Raw genomic sequence first — 16,389 nt, forward strand, 5'->3', positions numbered from 1 at the left:
ACTCGGCGTTCCCGTTCTAGACTGACTGTATTGGCGGCCGCAGACACGACACAGGCAAGGCCAGGGGTGGCCTGCGGCGATATGGCACCGGCCCGGTGCACCTGGGCGGTCGCCCGGCCGGTGCGGGTGCACCAGCATGGTGCACCCCAGCAGCACATACGGTCACTTTACTACATTCCTCCACCCCGGTTACAAACGCCATCCTTGATAGCAGGACAGTCACCGCAACAAACACAAACAAAACGATCCCCTTGCTCACGAACATCCGCGCGGTACAAATGTAGGAACTTAATTGTATCGCGCACATTAACATGTCAGTATCGATCAGGTGGTCGCAGGCTCGCACGGCTCCGGAGGTTATATCTAGGAGAGTCCGGCGGGTCGGGGACGGGAGCCGCCGCGCCAGCAGAATCGGCCGCCGGCCGCTCCACGGGCTCCGGGGCCGGAGGGGACCGGCGCCGCGGAGATGACGGCTCGGCTGCCGCCGGAACAGCAGGCACCGGGGCCACAGCCGGCACCGGGACGGGCGGCACGGGCACCGGAACACACGGCGGCATCACAGGCGCGGGGCGGCTGAAAGGGATTCCAGAGTTAGGAATTCCCGGCACCGGTTCAGCACCCAACCGCTCTCGGACCTGGTCGGCATGCCGCACAATAATGCGACCGTCACTTAACTCAATCGTGAACTTCACACCGCTACGGCTTAACACACGTCCAGGCACCCATCGATATGATTCCAGCCCACGTAGCCGATCAACAGCTGACACATACACCCTGTCCCCCTCTGACAGTTCACGATCGCGTGCTCGCCTATCACAGTACTCTTTTTGCGCACATTGCCTACCTTGCACAGTTTGCTCTATATCGGGAACCAGCGCGTCTAAATGAATGCGAGGCTGTCTTCCTAAGAACAGCTCTGCTGGTGTGCGCATTGTTGTGCTTTGGGGTGTTGTGCGGTAAGAAAACAAAAATCGGGCCACCTTCGTCTCGACAGACCCTACTTTTTGTTTCAAAATGCCCTTTTTAAAAGTTTGGACTGCCCGTTCCGCCAGACCGTTCGACTTTGGGGACAGACACGGTGTGGTGAGATGGCGAACACCATTCATCTTACAAAAATTTTCGAACCGTTGCGACACAAAACACTGGGCGTTGTCGGTGACCAAAACTTTTGGCATACCCCAGGTTGAAAATGACAGTCGTATTTTGTCAATGGTGACCTCAGAATCCGATAGCCTAGAAGGGTACACATCCATCCATTTTGAATGAGCGTCGATCAAGATCAAATACATCCGACCCTCTGCCTCACAATAATCCAAATGGACGCGCTCCCATGGCCGTGAGGGCCACTGCCACGGATGTAGGGGCTCCGGGGGAGCTTTGCTCCTCAGCTGTTGACATCGATCACAGCTTCTGACCTTCTCGCTAATATCGTCGTCTAACTTTGGCCACCAAACATACATGCGTGCTAGCATCTTAGTACGGCTCTCTCCCGGGTGTCCTTCATGCAACAGTTTTAACACGGCAGCTCTACCCTGCGGCGGGATGACCACACGTGACCCCCAGAGCACACAACCTTCCTGTATACTGAGCTCGCCAACACGGCACTTGTAAGGCTGAAAATCGGGACCTAGCTCCTGTTCTACTTCCCAGCCTCCGTCGCGCACACACCGGTACACGGCTGATAAGACCGGGTCTCGAGAGGTCCACAGTCGGATCTGCGCTACGGTCACAGGTGACGCATCCATAAACTCCAGCAAATGGACCATCTCGGCCGGCACGGGAACACGGGCTGGCGCCGCACCGGCCGGTGGCAGCCTGCTGAGAGCGTCACAATGTCCCTGCTTAGACCCGGGTCTATATTCGAGCCGGTAGTCGTATGCACCTAAAAGCAGTGCCCACCGGACCATGCGAGGCGATGTCATCGTCGACAACGGCTTCTGCTCACCAATGAGCCCCAGGAGGGGCTTGTGGTCTGTTTGGATTGTAAACGTGCGTCCGGCCAGAAAATAATGAAATTTTTTAACTCCCGTCACAACAGCCAGGGCCTCTCGATCTGTCTGAGAGTACCGGGTCTCAGTATCGCTCAGTGAACGGGAATAGAAAGCGATAGGTCGCTCTCCGTCGCGAGTCACCTGGCTCAGCACGCAACCGAGGGCCGCCGGTCCGGCGTCACACGCCAGCACCACCGGCAAGGCAGGGTCAAAGTGAGCCAGCACCGGCGGCTCCACCAGCATCACCTTGACAGCCCTGAAAGCGTCATTTTCTGCCGTGCCCCACTGCCACTTTTGGCCACGTCGCAGCAGCCGGTAAAGCGGCGCCAGGGTACTAGCCAGGCCTCGGAGGAATTTGGCGTAGTAGTTAACTAGCCCGAGCCAATGACGCAACTCACTGACATTGCTGGGCGCACGAGCAGCCTGGATCGCTGCAGTTTTCTCATCTGTGACCTCCACCCCGTTACGGCTAATCTTTAGCCCCAGGTAGGTCATGCTGTCAACCCCAAATTTACACTTTTTCACATTTACGCGCAGACCGGCCTCTGCCAAGCGTCCCAACACGGTCCGGAGGGCGGAATTATGACTCTCCTCGTCGGAGCCAGCCACAACCAAATCGTCCAAGAACACACCCACTCCCGGGATACCACCCAGCAGAGTCTCTATCGTGCGTTGAAATAGTGACACGGCCGACGCGTAGCCAAAACTCAGACGCCGTGGCCTCAGTAGCCCCCTGGGGGTATTTACTGTCAGATACTCTCGAGATCTCTCGTCTAACACAAGCTGGTTGTACGCGCTCTTTAGGTCCAACTTTGAAAACACAGTGCAGCCACACAGCTTTGAAAACAACTCCTCGACCCGCGGTAGGGGATATTGTTCTACTTTCGCTGCGCGATTTACTGTGAGCCGATAGTCCCCACAAATTCGGATCCCCCCTTCCGCTTTGGGGACCACCACCAGCGGAGCAGCCCACTTACTGTGACGTACCGGCTCCCACAGTCCAAGTTGAACCTGCTTCTCCAGCTCCTTGTCGACAGCTTCCCGGTAAGCCAGCGGGACCGTGCGCGGCTTAAAGAAGCGCGGCTGCACGTCCGGGTCGACATCGATGGTGACCTCACCGCCCCGGTAGCACCCCAGCTCGTCCCGGAACACCTCCGGGAACTCCTCCAGTATGGGCTGCACCGAACACGGCGGCGCCACGCGACACACTGAGGGCCAGTCAAGCCGGATGTGACTGAGCCAGTTACGGCCAAACAGGCATGGCCCGCTCCCCTTCACCACGATCAGTGGCAGGCGTGTCGTATTCCCGCCGTACTCCACGTTCACCATCGCCTGCCCCCGCACGGACAGCAACTCACCGCTGTAAGTCTTAAGCGACACACCGCACGGCTCCAGGGCTGGTCCTCCGTCGGGCCACAGGTGTCGAAACACCGCGTCGGAGCACACGGAGAGCGCGGCTCCCGTGTCCAGCTCCATATCCACCGCGCGGCCGTCCAGGCCCACTCTCACCATCAGCGGCGGCCGCCGCTCGCACACACCTGGCCGCACACTGAACAAGGCATATGCCTCATCGCACATCTCACTACTCTCGGGGGCCGGCACCTCCCGGTGCGGCCGTGGTAGTACGTCACTCGAGTCCTCCTCCGTCGGTGCCGCCGCAGCTGACGTCTCCCCATCGGCTGACAACTGGCGCAGATGCTGCTGGCTCCATCTCCCGCAAGCAGCTCTGATGTGGCCCCGCCTTCCGCAGGCAAAGCAGAACTTCCCGCGAAACGGGCATGATGCAGCAGAGTGGCGCTTCAGGCAGCGGCTGCACTCCTCCCGCGCTGGAAACCCCGATGCTGATGCAGCAGGCGGCGGCCGTGGCGGCCGGGCACCGCCGCCGGGGCCACCAGCGCGCCCTTGCAGCCGGTGCACCGCCGGCTCAGAAGAGACGCCACCCGAGGCCTGACCGCTGAGCTCCGCAGCGCTGGCAGCCGCCGACTCATGTGCCTGAGCAAGCTCCAGCGCTTTGTTGAGCGTCAACTTGCTCTCGCTGAGAAGACGTGACTGCAACCGTTCGTGGTTAATACCACACACGAGTCGGTCGCGCAGCATTTCCTCCAAAACGTTCGCTGCAAACTCGCATGGCTTGGCCAGCTTGCGTAGCCGGGCCAAAAATGTGCTCACACTCTCCTGATCGGACCGCTGACACGTGTGAAAACGATAACGGGCCACAATCACTGATGTTTGCGGCTCATAATGAGTTACCAGCGTTTTCACTAGATCTTCGTAAGTGCACTCACTCACATTTGCTGGTGCAATCAAGTCTTCAAGAAGACCGAAAGTTCTGGCTCCCACCACGCTCAGAAATACGGCACGCCTCTTGTCTTCCTGAGCTGCACCGGTGATACCGTTGGCTATAAAATATTGCTCTAGCCGTCTTGAATAGGCTCCGAAAGACTCCAAATTCGAGTCAAACTCGGGTGCCTTGCCCACACACGCCATGACCGCGCGTGGCTCGCACGTCCCTCGTCGCCAATGTTAAAACTCGGCGTTCCCGTTCTAGACTGACTGTATTGGCGGCCGCAGACACGACACAGGCAAGGCCAGGGGTGGCCTGCGGCGATATGGCACCGGCCCGGTGCACCTGGGCGGTCGCCCGGCCGGTGCGGGTGCACCAGCATGGTGCACCCCAGCAGCACATACGGTCACTTTACTACAGTACCCATATTTCTGAGGCGAGGTTGATTAATGTGCCCTGAGGGTATTAAATTGGGCCGCTCTTCTAACCAGATGCTGTCCATTACAATGTGTAAAGCTTAGAACATAAAATTAATAAACGGCTATCAAAGCGTGTGCGTCATTTGGGTGGCTTGTTAGCCTGTACTTTAAATTGCTAATGTATAATTTCTTTTGCTCATTCATTCTGCTTATAATTGCGCTTTATTAGCAAAATTTATATCAGAGTATGCGCTGCCTTCTGTAAGTAAATGCTTTTTTGGCATCCGCTTGGTCTGTGTTGCCAGAGGGTATCGCGTGTTGTGGATAAACGTCTTGAATTTCATTTTGAAAATACGACTTGCAAGTTTGAGTTTCATCCATAAATGCGGATTTTAGTGTTCAGTTAATCCTCGCTGACACTAGCTATTGAACCATCATGGACGGCGCAAAGGGGTAATATGACCCTCCCCTTCCCCCAAAACAAGCATTTAACAGTCAAACTGTAAACTCAAATTTCAGTTTTTTTTTTAAACCTATGTGTGCCCCATCGAAGACTTTTCAATACAAGTCGGAGTACCGGGACCAATAATAACTTTTACCCACTACCCAGTGAAAGTCCGTTAAAACAATTTCAAATAAGTAAAAATGTCAGTCAGCCTAACTTATATTTTTGATATCAGTGCATTTTGTCAAGTGGCTGGTGAAAGTTTGGGAGAATCCAAGGTCTAAAAATAACTACAGCAGGCGATTTTTCTGTTGGTAACACTGGCCTCAGAACCATCATTTTGTTAATGCTTGAACTGATTTTAGCAAGCACCACTCAATCATACAAAATTTATGTGCTGAAATTTCAGAACTGCCCTCTTAGCATCGACAGCTCCACTTTGGACTCGTCAACGGGGCGTTGTGTGCCAGCCGTCTGTATGTCTGTGTGTCCCCAGAGTGTGACAGGGTGTATGTGAGCCGCGAGGACCAGGACGAGCCGGCGCCGTTCGAGGCGCCCACTCTGCACAACCCCCTGGGTCACTCGCGCCAGTGCCTGCTCAAATTCATCGCACAGCCTCACCAGAGAGTGAAAATATCGTTTCGTCTGATGCGACTTCGAGGCACCTATCCAGAGTAAGGAGTGCATGATAGTAACCTTACCCTATGTAGTTGCATAGGGTAATGAGGAATAGGGATAGGGGAATGTATGACACAGTTGAGCTGTATTCCTTAGTTCAGCTGAATTATAAATAGGTACTTAAGTGTGGAAGTTATTAGTAAAAATAATTCAAACTTGTCAACACTCTTTTAATTGTGTTAAATAATAGGCATTAATAATACGCACCGTTTTCTGCATGCCTCATACTGCTCTGGGTAGAAAATTACGCTGAAACCATGGACAATTTTATGCATTATACATACAATATCTGTGAACGTATCTTGATGTATGCACAATTCAGACTCGATTCTCCAAGGCACATTCACACGGGCGTTATGTCTCTTTAGCATTGGGAAGTTACACGAGATGTAAATTATCTTCACTCACATTCCATTTCACGTTCCCTGTTCGGCCCTTACCGGCCTACATTATAGGCGCCTGTTCAACACTCGCCGGCACCGTCTTCCCCTTCTTTATGCAGCTGCCAGCACGAGTACCTGGACGTGTTCTCCGAGCTGCGTCGGCCCGACGAGGACCTGCTGGAGACGCCGTTCGGCGGCAGGTTCTGTGGCATGATCGCCCCCCGCGCCCGGATCAGCCTCTACAACAGCCTGGTGCTCGGCTTCTACACTGACCAGGCAGAGACAGACGGCGAGCTCTTCTACGGCACCTACCAGTTCATCAACGCCTGTGAGTTGGGCGTACCAGTTCATCAACGCCTGTGAGTTGGGCGTACCAGTTCATCAACGCCTGTGAGTTGTGAGTGGGGCGTACCAGTTCATCAACGTCGTGAACGACAAACGTCGTGAAAAAATACATCGTGAACCCTGCTGATAAAACTAACCAATATTTATGTTCATAGGCGTAGGAACAGGGGGGGGGGGCAATGGTCCCCACTTTTCAGCCATTTTTTTAAGTACAATGTTTATTTTTTAAATGCTAAGAGCAGGAACTGGTTCAGCAGGGTGAGATGAGCACAAAACTGCAAAGAATTTCTTCATAGGGGTACCTATTGGGGCTCCCACAAAGTGACGTTTAACCCGCGCCCCACTGGGGTCTGTGTATAACACGCCCTACTGGGGGGGCTATTCATAGCCCCCCCTCCTAACTCCGAAACTACTGGGCCGATCGTCAAAATTCAAACGGCGTCTGATAGCCCCGGAAAAACTGTCGAGCGAAACCTAATTTCATTGACCTCGAGGTCACCGATGACGTCACAGGTCAGGTCAAAGTAAAAATTATTAGCACTTTGGCTTGTTCACATTTTGGGCTCTGGCCGCCGTCTTACAAGTCAGATCAGGCTCATTTTTGGTTTCCACACTCGTGAACAGATGCTCTAGATACCTTGAGGGTACCAAACTTGTACTTTGATTTTCAGGTCAGGGTCAGGTCATCACAGGTCACGAAAATATTATATCATGTGTCGGTCACGTGACACATTTTTCATGGTCCATTTAGGCCATAGATTTCGAATTTGATGTCGTCTGTGTCATTCGAGGTCATTTTGAGTCGAATTTAGCTTAGGTCAGGTCACTTTCAGGTCAAAAAAGGTCAAATTTTGAAGTTATAATTTTTCAACAAAAAAGGTGTCTATTGGATGCAGTTTGAGCTCAGGAACACGATGGTGCCATTTATATTGGTGTACGATGTCAAATACGTACTGAAAAAGTGATTTGAAAAATTAATAATTGTGAATTTTTTGCAATAATGCGTATAACTTGGCCATTTTTGAAGATATTTAGCTAAAACTTGTTAGAGTTAGTCATAATCATGTGTTCTGTCACATATATTCCGGTTTTTTCGAAAAGTCAAAAACTTTTTGAAAAAAATATAAAAATATAAATTTTGAATATTATGATATAAAATTTTCGAAATTAAAATCCGAGACAGCAGTTTGATAGCGCGGTCAATTTTGAGTCCTTTCATGCAAAGAAATTGGATCTAGCTTAAAAACTGAGCTCTTGGGAGCGATTGCCGTGGTTCAATGTTTTGCGTCGAAATCGGACGAACATGACGTCACTCTGACGTCATTTCCGGCCGACCTATGGTAGCTACGAAGTTCAAATTTTGACACAAGGTGTCAAATTGATGCAGCCGAAGGTACTGAAAGTTTGGCGTCGATACGTCAAGCGGTTTGGAAGTTATTGCAGAAAAACGGGAGGGGGGCTATAAATAGCCCCCCCCCCCCCAGTGGGGCGCGGGTTAAGTTTCACTGCCCCACCCCCACACTTTTCGTGAGGTTCCTACTCCCATGTTTACGTTCAAATGCCAAGGCCACAGCAAGGCTCCTTGACCGTCGCGCCCTAGCCGTGGAGCTGCACTTGGTGTCCGGACAACATCAAAAACATTATGTCCAGTCCCGGGCTTTATTCGCATAGATCAGGCGACGGGTCACTGAACCCACTTATCACTTTCATGCAAATAATGTCAGACTTTATGTCGGAATTTATGTTTACGACCTGTATGACTGACTTCTATGAATGGCGACACTGCATCATCCGTGCTTGAGCGATGGTGTTTCACTTTGCACATAGTTGTTATGTAATAAATAACGCCTTTAAATTGATACTTGCTTACAAAGTAGTCGCCTTTCAGCTCCAGGGCAGCACTAATTTGCTTACTTTGTTTCATTTGTTTCAAGAAGCATTTGCTGGACGTTTGCTTTTTCGCTCACAATATGCAACACCGTTGCATTTCCAACAAAAAAGGCAGTAAATCGAAATTGATTTCCAAGTTATTTTATAGACCATTTAACCCTGTCCATTCACGATCGACAACATCTGGCTCAAGACAGCTAGGCAAGAGTTTTTTTTTTTAACATATATTTCAGCAACATTTGCATTGAACTAGGAAAACGTTTGCATGAAAACATATGTTATAAATATGTCCTTAACCTTCCAGGCGGTGGGGGGGGGGCATTTTTTGCCCCCCCTTTAGTTTTTTTCGATATATCTGGAGAACCGCTGCGCCGATCGTCACCAAACTTTCAGTACCCTCCCGGGAGTAGCTAGCGCACATGGTGACCAAACATTTTTCCAAAGGCTATGATACGTTGGCCGCTAGTGACGTCAGAGTGACGTCATTTTTGCCATTTTCGGCCCAAAAAAAGGTTTCGCGGGAAGAGCTGTCAGGCCTTTAGCTTTAGAGATACAGAAAAATGTTTCAGACATAAGAGGTGTAGAATGAAGAGGGCTACAAACCTGATATTTCGGTTTTTCGATTTTTTTGGATTTTGACCCCCAAAAATTAAAAATAGATTTTTTGAATATAATAGCCGAAAAATCCAAAAAGTTTTTTGAATTTCGAAAAAAAAAACGGAATACATGTGCTAATTCCTACCACCTTCTATCTACATACCAAATTTGAGATCAATACCTCTTTTTTTGGCCAAGTTATAGCGAAAAAACTGTTCAAAATTGATGACGCCAAATTTTCAAACTCAATTTGTAGCAATTCTAGACCTCGTAGCGCAAAACAAAGACCACCATTAGACTCCCCGTGACGAGCTGCATCGAATCGATACCCATTTTATCCAAAAATATCAACTTTGAAATTTGACCTTTTTTGACCTGACCTTGACCTGACCTCCACCAGAAAGTGACCTAAACCGTACCTGATGGTCTTATAACCAACACTATTGAGTTGGAAATGAAAAACTGGCCATAAAACAGGCATCGCACAACCATAGTAAAGTTGGGTTCATGTGGTGACCCTTGGTGACCTTTGGTGACCTGAACTGTGACATGACCTGGTATGACCATTGACCTCTAATAGCAACATATGTACTAGACAACTGACGCCCTGTCGCTGATTTTCGACAAAATGCGTTTTACTCGGTGTTATAGCGCTTTCCCTTGAAGCCCCGTAAACGGTGAAACATTTTATCTTTGACCTGACCTGTGACGTCATCGGTGACCCCCAGGTCAATGAAATTTGGTTTCCTTCGACAAATTTGACAGGGCTATCAAACGCCGTTTGAATTTTCCGGATCCGTCCAGTAGTTTCGGAGATACGGGGGGGGGCAAAAAAATGCCCCCCCCCCCCCACCGCGCGGAAGATGGCCGGGAGGCCCACCGCCTGCCGGGTTAACCCATTCTTTATAAAGTACTAAGCCACACAGATCCGGCAAGTTTCTCAGCCCCGAACACCTATAATCCGAACCATGCACTGACGGATTGGATGGTAGGTAATACCATCTCGCCGTGAAGAACGGGGCAGTACTTCTTCAGCGCGAGACATTAGACAGCCTGCCTCAGCCTGTTGACCTTATCTAGGTTAGAGGAGATTCAGAGGCTTAGGGGAGGACTTCCAACGCCATCCACACTCCACCACTGTAATGATGCTCTGCTTCATAAGGAAGGTAGAGCGAGGAGGAGCGGTAGAGCAGCCATGGTGACAGTGAGAGCATTGCAAGCAGGCTAGTGAGATACAATAATACGACAACGGCGAAGTGAGTTCAATCCATTGCTCTCACTCTCACTGTCACTCTCACTCTCGTCTCTATTTGTCTCTCCCCTTCTCTCTGTCTTTTTATTCCTCTTTCTCCATCTCTCTTTCTGCTCTATCCATCCCTCCATCTTGCTCTCGTCTCTCTGTTGTCTCTCTCCTTCTCTTTGTCTTTTGTTGCTCTTTCTCCATCTCTCCATTTCTCTATCTTGCTCTCGTCCCCGTGATCTTTCTCCTTCTCTCTCTCTTTTCTCTCCTTTTTCTCTCTCTCTCTAACTCTATCTCTCTTTCTTTCTCCCCCTCTCTCTGTCTCTGTCCCTTTCATTCTCCAATGCCTGATAGTCTGCCTGTAACTTGCAGCATACTTGGTGTAGCTCCTCATAGACATCTAATTGATTTTCTCATGGACGTTTCAGCAAAATATGAGCTCGGCACACCCATCCCGGGCAGTCCATGCAGCTTCGAGATAAACCACAGCAATCAGAAGCGGAAGGGGCTTCTGGTGTCGCCCACCTACCCAGGAGTGTACCCAAAGGGTAAGACTGAAATGACTTGCATGATAAATGTAGGTAACGTCGATTTGTATTAAACTGAACGATATAAGCAATTGTGCAGATGTTCCACCGTTGTTGATCGTATCAAAGAAGTACATGGAGAAGCTTTAGCATTGTATGCAGGGCGAATCCAAAGAGTGAAATGAAAATTCGCAGGGCGGAATGTTTTTATTCAACGAGGCCAGGGTAACAGGAACGTTCTCATATCTTTTCAGGTCTGAACTGCGAGTACCGCTTTGTGGGAAAACCCGGCCAGCGGATACGACTCGAGTTCAGAGACTTTGACCTCTTCATGGGCGGCCATCAGTGAGTAGAGACTCTGGGGGTGCATCAACTAGCGGAGTCTAGCTGGGCTGGGTTAACTGATTTCAGGGCGGGTCGATGACATTGTTCGTATACGGTGGCAGTATGTGGCTGAAATGGGAGTAGTTACTGAGAGGACACCCATCACCGGGTTTTTTTTTTTTTTGGTGAAGGTTGTGGTATAGCCGCCTTATATGTCTGTCTGCGCTCTCAGTACCTCATTACCTCCGACTAATCAGTGCTCCTCTACACCTATAGGCATCGCTCCTCGACCACTAACCGCCCCTCCCTCGTAACTTGTTCCAGCTGCCCGTTCGACTTTGTGCGCATCTACGACGGAGCCAACCAGTCTGCCCCACTGATCGGCACTTTCTGCCGACCTGAGCGGAACCTGGTCAAATACTCCACCGGCCATCAGCTGCTGATGACCTTTGTCACCATCCAGAGGACGCCCAACCCGGAGAAACGCGGCTTCAGTGGCATCTACGAGTTCAGCGAGAGCTTCGTCAACCTCGGTCAGTTATCCGGAAAGACAATGGAGCTGGGGACTGTTTGCTGGTGTGCTGGAAAAGCGTAAAGTACACTGGCAATCATGTATATCAAGAGAAAAGCAAGAGCAATTACTATTGTAAACGAAGGCTTTTTAGGATATCCAGGAGCTTACGGAGATGCTGTTTCGTTTGCTAGTGATACCGTGGTATATTTAGCGTCCAACTGCATCGAGGAGGCAAAAGGAATATTGTCCGAGAATACCAATACCAAAAAGGTTATTGTGCAAAAATGCCGGTTTATGCAGTATCAGCCGTTCTGTGTTGCCTGTAAGTTGAGATTTTCAGAATGTCCTCTGGCTGTTAAGTTTACAACTTGATTCGCTGTAATTGTTGTTTCAGATTTTATCACTGGCCAGCACATACGCGGAACAGAGTGTGACCAGAGGATTCTGAGCAAGAGAGAGTCGTCAGGCATGGTGTACTCTCCAAATTATCCATTTCCGTATCTTCAGAATATTGTCTGCAAGTACTTCATATACGGAATGAAGGTAAGCACTTAGCGTTCAATAAAGGGATGTGAATTGAACACCAATTTTTGATATTCATATATCGATGGTCCATGCTAGCCGTTTTGACGACGGCCATCTGGCACACATTTGGTGTAGATTAGGTGCATATTTGGAACGGATTTGGTCAAATTAGGTTCACTGTAGCCGTTTTGATGACGGCCATCTGGCACACATTTCGTGTAGATAAGTTGCACATTTGGTGCAGATTTGGTCAAATTAGGTTCATTATGTTTCTTCAAAGTTATCAATTTGGGTTGCGCAAACGCTTATATGTCTCATTTTTCAAATAATCAGGCATCATTTTCGATTAAAACACTGAAATAAATTCAGGACATGAAGATATGCGTTATATTAGGTCGTTCAATAAGTAACGAACAATCGGTCATAACTTCTTTATTTCTTTATTTAACACTTTCAAACTTTCACAGATTATAGATCAAATGTTTCTGAATATAGCCTTTGCCTCAAACCAGTCGCCGCCCACCTGCACACACTTCTCCCAGCGTTCCGGCCAACGCCGGAATTCCGCCCGGAAAAACGCGTTTTCCGTCTTTTTCACCCAGTTCTTGACAGCGCACTTGACTTCAGCGTCGGTCTCGAAGTGTTCACCACGGAGGCCATCCTTCAGGGGCCAGAGATGAAAATCTGAAGGAGCCAGGTTCGGACTGTAGGGCGTCTGGGGCATGATATTCAGCCCTGTCTCGCGATCTCCTCGCGTGTGGCGTGAGACATATGCGGACGAGCGTTGTCATGGTGTCATCCTGGTGGGCTTTCTTGAACCTGGGCGGACTATGGACAGCGGGCCGCTACATCACAGTCCTGCAGGAGACTGAGAAAAGCAATACTGAAGAAGAGGCGCGGCTCGGATGTCAACAACATCACCATACACCGTGACAACGCCCGACCGCACTTGTCTCACGCCACGCGCGAGGAGATCGCGTGACAGGGCTGAATATTAAGCCCCAGCCGCCCTACAGTCCGGACCTGGCTCCTTCAGATTTTCACCTCTTTGGTCCCCTGAAGGATGGCCTCCATGGTGAACACTTCGAGACCGACGCTGAAGTCATGTGCGCTGTCATGAACTGGGTGAAAAAGACGGAAAACGCGTTTTTCCGGGCGGAATTCCGGCGTTGGCCGGAACGCTGGGAGAAGTGTGTGCAGGCGGGCGGCGGCTGGTTTGAGGCATAGGCTGCATTCAGAAATGTCTGATCTATAATCTGTGAAAGTTTGAAAGTGTTAAATAAAGAAATAAAGAAGTTATGACCGATTGTTCGTTACTTATTGAACGACCTAAGAGATTTAGTGCAGATTTGGTCAAATTAGGTGCATTCGCCAGATAGCCCGTGGTGAAAACAACTACTCTTATGCTATTTGGTATCCAAAACATGTTTTTAAGCAGGATTGCTTATTTCGTGATACTTGATTGTCGTTTTTGATGATTTAGCATATATTAATGATTATTGATTAACTCGATTAGCTTCATTAAACAAATGGGAAGTTTAGGTATAGGCTGCCGGGTCTCAGGATAGAGCCAGGGTCACTGGCTGCCATGCTGACCGGGTGACCTCCCCGGTCGTCAGGACTCTCAGAACCTGGAGCGGGTGCTGCTGATGTTCGACATGTTCGACGTCCCCGGAGAGGCGCTGCAGACAGGCACCACAATCGCCGAGTACGACTCCGACACCGACAAGGGGTAAGGACGCGCCGCGATAAGACAAGAGGTAAGGGTGCTGCGGTAAGACAAGGGGTAAGGGCGCTGCGGTAAGATAAGGGGTAAGGGCACCGCGGTAAGACAAGAAGTAAGAGCGCCGCGGTAAGACAAGGGGTAAGGGCACCGCGGTAAGACAAGGGGTAAGGACGCGCCGCGATAAGACAAGGGGTAAGGGTGCTGCGGTAAGACAAGGGGTAAGGACGCGCCGCAGTAAGACAAGGGGTAAGGGCACCGCGGTAAGACAAGGGGTCAGAGCGCTGCAGTAAGACAAGTGGTAAGGGCGCCGTGGTAAAACAAGAGGTAGTAAGACCACTGCGGCTAGACACGGGTTAAGACAGGGATAAGAACGCCGAGATAAACAAAATGAAATGAGATAAAACAAAATGAGATAAACAAATGCACATCAGAACAGGATGTCAGCCACTTTCTGAAAGTTTCATGATACTCTCACCTTACCCCACATCCCCTGCCACGTCCTTCTGCTGGCCAGTCTTGCTCACAGCTATAATAACGATCTAAAGGACCATCTCATTACGAAATACGAATACAACACACCCACGTGACTGTCCACATGCCGTCTTGGTCAGGTGCGACCGTGTACCTGACAGGTCAGGACACGAGCTCACCCCCTCGTCTTCCCCAGGTGTGACGGCGGCTACGTGCGCATCTATCTGCGCGGTCAGGACACGAGCTCACCCCCTCGTCTTCCTCAGGTGTGACGGCGGCTACGTGCGCATCTACCTGCGCGGTCAGTACACGAGCTCACCCCTCGTCTTCCCCAGGTGTGACGGCGGCTACGTGCGCATCTACCTGCGCGGTCAGGACACGAGCTCACCCCCTCGTCTTCCTCAGGTGCGACGGTGGCTACGTGCGCATCTACCTGCGCGGTCAGGACACGAGCTCACCCCCTCGTCTTCCCCAGGTGCGACGGTGGCTACGTGCGCATCTACCTGCGCGGTCAGGACACTAGCTCACCCCCTCGTCTTCCCCAGGTGTGACGGCGGCTACGTGCGCATCTATCTGCGCGGTCAGGACACGAGCTCACCCCCTCGTCTTCCTCAGGTGTGACGGCGGCTACGTGCGCATCTACCTGCGCGGTCAGTACACGAGCTCACCCCCTCGTCTTCCCCAGGTGTGACGGCGGCTACGTGCGCATCTACCTGCGCGGTCAGGACACGAGCTCACCCCCTCGTCTTCCCCAGGTGCGACGGCGGCTACGTGCGCATCTACCTGCGCGGTCAGGACACGAGCTCACCCCCTCGTCTTCCTCAGGTGTGACGGCGGCTACGTGCGCATCTACCTGCGCGGTCAGGACACGAGCTCACCCCCTCGTCTTCCTCAGGTGCGACGGCGGCTACGTGCGCATCTACCTGCGCGGTCAGGACACGAGCTCACCCCCTCGTCTTCCTCAGGTGTGACGGCGGCTACGTGCGCATCTACCTGCGCGGTCAGGACACGAGCTCACCCCCTCGTCTTCCTCAGGTGCGACGGCGGCTACGTGCGCATCTACCTGCGCGGTCAGGAGGTGAAGGAGGCGTTCGACAAGTTCGACCGTGAGCTGTGCGGCCGCCAGGTGCCCGAGTCGGTGCGCTCGAACGGCGCTCGGCTGACGCTGGTCTTCAGCAGCGGAGCCACGCAAGGCAGCGGCTTCAAGGCCAACTTCAAATTCGAGACAGGTGGGCTGCAGCTGATGACCGTTCTATCAAGTTGGCATGCGATGACTTTGACTAAAATCGGATTAATCAACTGTTGATGATGTTGAAAAGACACCTTGATTGAGGAATTTTTCTACCTTTACCGCCCGAAAAAGTACCAATTTAGCCACCCGAACCCGCCAACAGAGTACCTAAATATCTAACCACCTCTGCCTTCCGACAGAGTACCAATCTGACAACCTCTACCAGACGATAGAGTACCTTTCTAACCACCTCTACCTCCCGATAGGATACCAATCTGACAACCCCTACCTCCCGACAGAGTACCAATCTAACCACCTCTACCTCATCTCATCACATCTCATATATTTAACACATTCATTCGAAACAAACAATCAGTGTCGCCTCGATTGGCGCAAAAGTGCCGGAGCACTTAACTCGGGGCGCCGCACAATCACACTGGGTGCCGCCCACAGCCTCGCAGCCGCTGCCCGCCACCGCGCAGACCGCTCTCAATAGATGTAAAGGCGCCGGCGCCGAGGGCAGCGCTCTGTGACGACCGGTGTCAAAGGACTGGGCGTTAGTGATAGGTGGCAGGATGGGAAGGAGAGGCCTCCCGACAGAATACCAATCTGACCACCTCTACCTCCCGAAAGAGTTCTTTTCTAACCACCTCTACCTCCCGACAGAGTACCTTTCTAACCACCTCCACCTCCCGACAGGCTACCAATCTGACAACCCCTACCTGTCGACAGAATACCAATCTGACCACCTCTACCTCCCGACAGGGTACCAATCTGACCACCTCTACCTCCCGACAGG

The 16,389-nt window shown here is 51.2% G+C and overlaps 2 protein-coding genes across 2 annotated transcripts in view; one reads left to right on the forward strand and one right to left on the reverse strand.

The window, feature by feature from the left end:
* LOC122375221 (cubilin-like) overlaps window positions 1–16,389 on the forward strand; it is a 33,636-nt gene that overhangs the window by 16,857 nt on the left and 390 nt on the right. Inside the window, exons 4-11 of the mRNA XM_043354490.1 lie at window positions 5,636–5,813; window positions 6,320–6,528; window positions 10,701–10,820; window positions 11,054–11,144; window positions 11,448–11,656; window positions 12,032–12,180; window positions 13,782–13,894; window positions 15,395–15,588. Of these exons, the coding sequence (XP_043210425.1) occupies window positions 5,636–5,813; window positions 6,320–6,528; window positions 10,701–10,820; window positions 11,054–11,144; window positions 11,448–11,656; window positions 12,032–12,180; window positions 13,782–13,894; window positions 15,395–15,588 (1,263 nt within the window). The remainder of the gene's footprint in view (window positions 1–5,635; window positions 5,814–6,319; window positions 6,529–10,700; window positions 10,821–11,053; window positions 11,145–11,447; window positions 11,657–12,031; window positions 12,181–13,781; window positions 13,895–15,394; window positions 15,589–16,389) is intronic.
* Window positions 8–3,972, reverse strand: LOC122375220 (uncharacterized protein K02A2.6-like). Its single transcript, XM_043354489.1, has 2 exons — window positions 2,969–3,972; window positions 8–573 (listed from the first exon to the last, which is right to left on the reverse strand). The coding sequence occupies exons 1-2, from the start codon at window positions 3,567–3,569 to the stop codon at window positions 557–559; spliced, it is 618 nt and encodes a 205-aa protein (XP_043210424.1). The 5' UTR covers window positions 3,570–3,972; the 3' UTR covers window positions 8–556.

Source organism: Amphibalanus amphitrite, unplaced genomic scaffold (genome assembly GCF_019059575.1).
Source record: "Amphibalanus amphitrite isolate SeventyFive unplaced genomic scaffold, NRLGWU_Aamphi_draft 001798F_arrow, whole genome shotgun sequence".
NCBI lineage: Eukaryota > Metazoa > Arthropoda > Thecostraca > Balanomorpha > Balanidae > Amphibalanus > Amphibalanus amphitrite.